This window comes from Stegastes partitus, unplaced genomic scaffold, assembly GCF_000690725.1.
Source record: "Stegastes partitus isolate 25-593 unplaced genomic scaffold, Stegastes_partitus-1.0.2 Scaffold67, whole genome shotgun sequence".
NCBI lineage: Eukaryota > Metazoa > Chordata > Actinopteri > Pomacentridae > Stegastes > Stegastes partitus.
This window is the reverse complement of record NW_007577798.1, coordinates 1,022,171-1,029,812: the sequence shown is the minus strand read 5'-3', so window position 1 is coordinate 1,029,812 and position 7,642 is coordinate 1,022,171. Positions and strand designations below refer to the sequence as shown.

General features: G+C 38.0%; 1 protein-coding gene across 1 annotated transcript; it reads right to left on the bottom strand.

The window, feature by feature from the left end:
* Positions 1 to 386: 386 nt before the first annotated feature.
* On the bottom strand, positions 387 to 7,484 carry LOC103353342 (probable palmitoyltransferase ZDHHC20). Its single transcript, XM_008276270.1, has 13 exons — positions 7,367 to 7,484; positions 5,695 to 5,721; positions 5,460 to 5,554; positions 5,226 to 5,346; positions 4,492 to 4,561; positions 3,979 to 4,011; positions 3,677 to 3,797; positions 2,898 to 3,030; positions 2,678 to 2,804; positions 2,343 to 2,429; positions 2,174 to 2,253; positions 2,000 to 2,046; positions 387 to 1,921 (listed from the first exon to the last, which is right to left on the bottom strand). The coding sequence occupies exons 1-12, from the start codon at positions 7,482 to 7,484 to the stop codon at positions 2,003 to 2,005; spliced, it is 1,056 nt and encodes a 351-aa protein (XP_008274492.1). The 3' UTR covers positions 387 to 1,921; positions 2,000 to 2,002.
* Between the last annotated feature and the right edge of the window lie 158 nt (positions 7,485 to 7,642).

Sequence of the window (7,642 nt, the reverse complement as noted above, 5' to 3'; positions counted from 1 at the left end):
TAATAATAATAATCCGAGCAGTTCCAATAGGGTCTTCGCACCCTTTTGGGTGCTCGGACCCTAATAATAAAGGACCCAGAATGGAGCCCTGTGGAACTCCGCAGGCGAGTGAGGCACTTAAAGAAGTATTTTAATTGCCGACTTCTAGTGAGAAGGATCAATTTGACAAGTATGAAACAAACCACTGTAGAACAACATCACTGATACCAACAAAAGATTCTAGACTATTGAGATATGATAAAAATCAATAGGCCAACTGGTCAAATCTACTTAACTGGTTATGATAAAAAATCTGGCTCCACAATGTCATTTCTCTGCAGAGTTGTTCCACACCAAAGGGAGAATTTCAAATTCCTGTCAGCTGTAATAAATCACAGCACACTGTATAGTTTCTTACATTACATTTATTGTTACACAACAGTTTTGCATGAAGTTGTCTTGAGAAAAAGCAGTTCTTCACAGGATTAACTACATTAGTAGCTCTAACTGCCTGGTCAGCCAAGTTCAGTCAGGGGAGTTAGTTTACTAACCTACTGCAAGTAATATCTACACAAACTGAGTAATCACTCAAGCGAGCACACACTGTGCAATGTAACGTGTCCACTAAAGCAGATATGATTTAATGCAACATGTACCAGCAGTGCTAGAAGAAGCGTGTTATGACCCTCTTGGATCACTGGTATATAGGTATATAAAGTAAATCTTATCTATCCTGGTGTAGACTCAAGGACACAATGCAACAAATGCCCCTGACCTTTCTGACATTATCTTCAAACCGTTTTTATGTGGTTTGATTTTATGTTCTTTGCTTTTCATAAATTTTGAATAAATCTCAATTTCAAACTGGTGGAAAGAAATGCAAAGACTGGACGACAACATTATAAACTGACTCAAATTATTATACAGATACAAAGCATAAGTGTGAAACATTACCTGGAACAAAAAGGGAAAACGTGGCAATCAAGAATCGAGCATGTTTTTAGAAAAAAAATCATATAAATAAAATCTGTTATTACAAATAAAATCAATATACACGTAAACACAATGTAATTTTTTTAAAAAAACATCAAAAACAAATTTCAAATATTTGTAGTGAAATCAAAAATGTGAATCTTACAGATCACTTCTCTGTATTACAGGCAATCTATTGGTTATGTCTTAAATAATTATTTGGAATGAGATTAAACCATGTTAACTGGATTTGGTCCTCACATTTAAGCTTATATCCTCTGTGTGTTCACCCATTGTATAAAATGTAAAATGTAAAAAAAAAAAGTATATGAAAAGTGTAAACAGAAAGACTTTTTAATTTTATCATGTAAACTCTAAATGGAATTTGAGACCATTTAAGAATTGACGACTGGTCTTTGTAATTGCACTGTGCTTGAAGTTAAGAACTGATATGACGTACTGCACGCACTGACTGTGTTGAAATCTGTCTTCATTTTGCTTTCGTGGCTCCTGCTGCTCTACGAACATTCAAGATTTAGTTATTTAAAGCTTAATAAATACTGATAAGGACGAATCTCTGGTTGAAATGTGTAAAGCAGTTATAATCATAGATAAACACAGACAATGACAACATACATTGGCTCCCAGAGTTTTTCAGATGCAGTAATAACAAGCTTATATGAATGTCTTTGGCTTAATAACAAAGACAAAATCTCCTCTTCTGAATCACCTCTGCATCAGACTGGTGCAGTCTATGAGGTTGCTGTTGAGTCTCTGTTGATATGACAACAGTGCTGTTGTTGTGCTAGTTTAAAGCACATGAGATGAAGAATGTCCATTAATGTACATAAATACAAAAGGTGTGGTTTGAGGCTGCACTGAAACTCAAAATGAGGGTGGAGGATGTGGAGGTGCTGATGCTCCTGCTTTAAGGCATCATACTTGAGATCTTCGCAGATGTGCCTGCGACCTGCGGCAACAACAAACAAAGCATGAAAAAACAAAGGAAGAGAACAAACTGTCAAAATTCTAAAATATGTCGACATACCAACTATGGCTCATTCTCCATTGTCACAGAGACTATCTGGCCTCCATCTGAAAGGGAACAGTAAGGACACAAGATGCTTCAGGAAGTTTTAATGATTGCTTCTTGAGAAAAAAAATCCAATTACAAATAATATGAAGGATGAAAATTGAGGAAAAAAAAGCACCAGCAACGCACCGGTTTTCTCTTTTCCGTCATCCTCTGTGTGTTGCACATTGTTACCAAGCACACAAGGGTTGATCTCTCCATCAGCAGGGCTGTAATTAAAGTCAGAATAAGAATTAACAAACAGTAAACTACATTTAAAGGACTGACGTTAAAGATTCATAAAAATAAGAATGCTGACCTTTTGCCATTCTGCTGAAGGACGCTGTTTGCTTGTTCAGGATCTATATGAACCAGTCTTGTGACAAAGGAATGTCCATCTCCCAGACTGACAAAAAAAGATAAAGAGTGCATTAGAAAACATGTTGGATGGATTCAGACTCAATAGTGCTTTGGGAAGTAGTGTTTTGTTTTTTTTTTCATTATTTCCTCCACTCCATTAACGGCATCTTAACACCAATGTTAGATATATTGGCATTGTGTAGACATGTAGTTGCACTGTTACTTTTTAGTATGATTTACTGCAACTGCCTAGGGATTGATAGCTGCAGTTATATCACATCCATGTAGACTCACCTTGAGAAAACTGGCAAAATCCAATACTTTGCTTGGTCTCCAAACACCTCAGCTACATTTCGTCCAAAGCCTAGAGAAAACCCGTTTTTGTCTGGACCATTTGCGAAGACGGGAGCCCTGAAAGCCTCTGAAAAGCATTGTAAAAATGCAATTAGCCGGTTGTGACTTTCAAAGGGCATAATAAACCTTTGAATTAAGCTGCACAATTATCTGTAGTTACCTATAGTGGTCCTGTTCTTTCCAACGAGCCACAGATGGTAGGTGAGGAGAGACACGATGCTGATGAAGAACAGGGCCGCCACGAAAAACAGGAACAAGATGTGGAATTTGGCGTGCGTGTCAGGCAGCTGTTTCTTCAGAGGGAGAGGAAAAAAACCAACAGTGTTAGCCTTGTCAAACTAAAAGAATAGTTTTTGTCTTCCTGTCAAGCCATTTTTCCCGATAACAACTGACTCCATTTAGGTAGAAAATGTTATTTTTTCTTTGTTGCGTCATCTCAGCGTTGTACAGAACAAATCAAGTAATGGGAGACACCATCCATTGTTGGCACAGTATGTTTTGCTATAACACATTATACTACTTCTCTGTTAAAGTACGTGACAGGAGCCATTGTTATGCAAAGTAGTAGCTGAAGAGGATCCACTGATGAGCGATCACATGACACATTTGTGCACCACAGTGACACTTTTGTAAATTAGCTTTACCTTTTAATGCAGTCAGCAGTGGCTGATCGTATCTCACTCCAGCGTGACTGCACGTAATCTTTACATTAAATTTAATAATGAATTATGTTGCCCTTCCCAAATGCAGGTTGTTTGATTTTCCACCAAAGAGTCATTTGAAAGAAACCACACCAATGGTCCTGCTGATCGTATGAGTCAAAAAGGGCCTCAAAAGCTCCACAACCACCTTTAACAGACGGCAACCACAGCAAGCGCGCTCATGCAAGAACCAGCAGATCACAAAAACAAATAAATAAGAGGAAGTGCCTGTACTTACTGTCCAGAATTTGATGAAATACCGGATGACTGTCGCACATATTACTACACAGTAGAGTGAGGCGTAGGCCAAGAACAGGACAAAGTACTTGTAGTTTGAGAACCCAACACAGTTATTCACCCTGACAGAAATCAAGAAACAGAAAGTAAAATGTGGTTATCGTCCTGTGTTTCTTTCTACAGAGAACAGATTGATTTACAATAAAATAAACAGTATAAAATAAGATATATATAATATGTATAAAATAAATAAAGCTGATGGGCCACAAGGCGAGCAAATTTAAACATTGAACCAAATCTTACCAGGGGCAGTGATGGTCCATTTTCAGCACACACCTTCAAGAATGGGATTAAGGAAAACAGACATCCTGTCAGTACATAGCCAACATTCTAGTGATCCAGCTATTCAGAAGGTCCTACAGTATTTGATCAACTAAAGATGTCATCACTAGATGATACGCAGGACTCCAAAAAAAAACTAAAACAAAAGAAACAGCTAAATTCATCAGTTAATTTGTAGATAAAAATAGATAAATGCACAATTTTAAAACCTAATAAGAATGTAAACCCACAATTTGTAGCATAAAGAAAGACTCCGTTGAACCATTATTACTAAACTGTAAGACATTTGCATTTATTCTCCTGTTTTCTCTTTATTTTCTGCGACCAAAAGCTACAGTTACACAGAACAGAACATAATTAAAGTGAGAATCAGTTTAAAACATATCTGCTCCATCGAGGAAACACAAAGTACACACAACAACATAAAACTGATTAGCCTTAATTATAGAGCATGTACACAGAGAAAACACTCACATTTCACAGGTTGAGCAGTGATGGCAGCGGTCAGGTTTGATTACCTGGCAGTAGTTGCAGTATCGGATGGCTGTTAAAAGAAAATGAAAACGGTATTATTAAACTCTTGCTCATTTCCCCCTCACATACTTTTATATGACAGGCAGAGAAATCAAAGTGTATGTGAGGTCGCTGATATATGTGTTCTGTTTTAAGACTTTCCAAATGTTCCCTTCTTTAGAAATGTTAAGCTCTTTTCAATGCTTAACCCACAAATGTACAAAATCTTTTATTAGTTCTACAAATTAATAAAGGTTACTATGTCTACAAAGTGTCTTTTCAAACGTGCCATTGAAACTAAGCAGGTAAGATGACGATTGTTGATTCGGAGACGAGGAAGGTGTAGCCTGTTGAGAAAAGGAAGTGCACCTGAGTCCTATTAATCCTCCTGATGCATTTTGTTCCATATAAACAAGACAGACAAGCTGGAGCTGTGTTAACATGGAAACAACATCTTATAGTCTCATTTGCACTCTCATCCAAAAGAGGAAGACAATGTAGCAACACATTTATACAACTTCATTTGTATTGCTTGTGTAATGTTGTGCATATGAGAGGAAGGTGTTACCATGTCCTTCCTCTATTTACAGGACAACAGTTAGAGTTTTCCCTGGTGGCCTGCTTTACAGCCACTACTGGGAGTTAAAAACGTTAGTCAACCACAGTCACTGATGATGCTGTGGGGAAAGCCTCACCTCCTCCAGCTGTTCGTGTATACACAGGTAAATTCCTCGCCACTTTCTTCAGAATCTCTTGTTGCGCCTCAGCTCGCTCCTCCCTCTCATACAGTTCCTTCTCTTGTCTGGGCAGACCGAACTGAAAGGAGGACAAAAGACGGGAGTCAGAGAAATGTGAAAAAAATAACATATTGTAAAATTGTAGCCAAGATTTTTCTATTCTGCCCACAGAATCACACTCTGGCCACTTACTGCTTTTGAGGGGCTGGTCGGTGTGGACCAGATAGTTTTCCAGTATGCCCATATAAACATGGCGAAGGCAATATGAAAGATGACCAAATAGCTGACTGTTGAGAGAAAAATGTGTAGTTAGAGTGGCAGCTCTTTTGTAATCCTTGCTCTTAGAAAATTACAGAAAAGGGCAGTATTTAACGTGAAATAATTACTGTGAGTGGAGAAATGATACGCGCGTGTGAGCATCACTTACTTCGTTCTGCATTATTTGGGATTGTATCTACATAAGGAAGGGAAAAAAATACATATTAGTGAGCCGTAATGACCGTCTTAAGAATGCATGACTGCACATCACGCCATCGCACACACACACACACACACAGGAACACACACACCACCTCCTTTCTGGCACCATGTGGCAGCAGCCTGGCACGGCCAGCAGTGACCCTCCCATAACAGAGAGCTTTGTTTAAGCAGCAGGGATGTCCCTGTTGTGAGCACAGCAGCTGAGTTACACACATAACTACAGTACAGATACATGCTGATAATGGCATCTTCAGTTCCAGCTCGAAACAAACAGTAGGAAACTTGCTGAGTGCTGGAGCAACAAGCACTACTTATCAATAACTGCTGAAAAATACCATAAACATGTTATTTGAACTACATTCAGGCCTGCTTGTTAAAGCTTGGAACACTAATTTAGGTGTATAATTAATAAATATCAATACACACAAACTGGTCGCATTATGAGAGTGATGAGACAAAAATAGAAAGTCGGATTTATTGCTGAAAGATGAATGAGCTTTCAGTTGTATAGACAAACCAAAATAAAAAATAAAAATAAAAATCTGTGACTGTTTGATCCTGAAAAGCACCAACTTTTGCTGTACTGCATCAAATGTGCAATGAATTCAGTGATCCTTAAAAAAGTAACACATTTGAACCATTTTCATTTTTTCTGGAGCCCTCGTTATTCCCTCACATAAACAATGATTACCTTCACTCATCAGAATGGCTAATTAGCAGTAATTTACTGCTGATGTTTGAGGTTGATTCAATATTACAATATTAGAGCTGCAACAATCCATCTATTAAGTGTCAACTATCAAACTAATCTACAACTATTTTAATAATCAAATAATTATTTTGGCCACAAAAACAGTTAAAAATGCTCCGATTCAAGCTTAATATTTTCCAGTTTTTCACTGTTTTCTGATATTTCGTCGACCGAATAACATGAAATCAACAATGAAGACAAACATTAGGTCCAGTTCTAATATCACACAAACAACATGAACTTTTGGGGGGTTTTTTTGTGGTCAGTTGAGTCAGAAACAAGACTTTATATTACAGAAACACAAAGAGGCACATGACACATGACAGCCTCTTAAACAACTCCTTCTAGTCCAACAATATGAAATGAACTTAAACTATTTATAATGCGAGTACATGTTTAAAGCAGTGACAAAACAAAACAGTTTTTCAGTTAATTTGTGTCCATTCATTCACAAAACACACTTCACATTTAAAACAAAAAACAAAAAAACAAAAACATGAGAGGAACTTTGACAGTCTTGCAGTTTCACCCCAGTCAGCTGACTTAATGCTACTCGGGGCATTACAACTATTGCAATTGACTTATTAGTTATTAACTGATACCAGCATTTCCTCTTAGACTGAAAAAAAAAGTTGTCGGTTATACACGTCGTATGCTCTCATGAATAAATGTATTTATGTGAATGTTCTGAGAGTCAGAAACAAATTAAGGGTCCTGGTGTAACAGTTAAACGTACATTTAGATGATGTTGCCTGATTTTAAATCTCACTTCAACTAGCTTGTCAAAGTTGTCATCCCTGAAACTGTCAACGTGAGCCCGTATCCGCCCCGCGAAGGCTAAAATATTAATAAAAGTGGCCGTACTTACACACACAGAGCTCCACAACGTAAGCGTAATAAGACCAGCCGACGACCAGGTTAATAAACAGGACAGGTACCCAGTTTAGAGCCCGTTTGCAGCACCTCAGTGCAGGAGAGGGCGCCATCTTTAATCCGTGTAGGACATTAGCTGACGGTGACGTCACGGCCAGGGGTTTAAATCAGCCAAAGATGCTACAAGACCAAGATAGTTGCCCGAAGCGCGGACATCCGGGGACCTGCGCAGATATGTTTACTGCACTGAAACTTTCATTATTTCCTCGAT

Excerpts from the sequence above, each read along its gene's own strand:
- LOC103353342 (XM_008276270.1), bottom strand. The coding sequence starts at position 7,484 with ATGGCGCCCTCTCCTGCACTGAGGTGCTGCAAACGGGCTCTAAACTGG. Across the intron at positions 5,722-7,366 it reads CGTTGTGGAGCTCTGTGTGT|ATACAATCCCAAATAATGCA; the intron begins GTAAGTACGGCC and ends TTCCTTATGTAG. Across the intron at positions 2,430-2,677 it reads ATTTTGCCAGTTTTCTCAAG|TCTGGGAGATGGACATTCCT; the intron begins GTGAGTCTACAT and ends TTTTTTTGTCAG.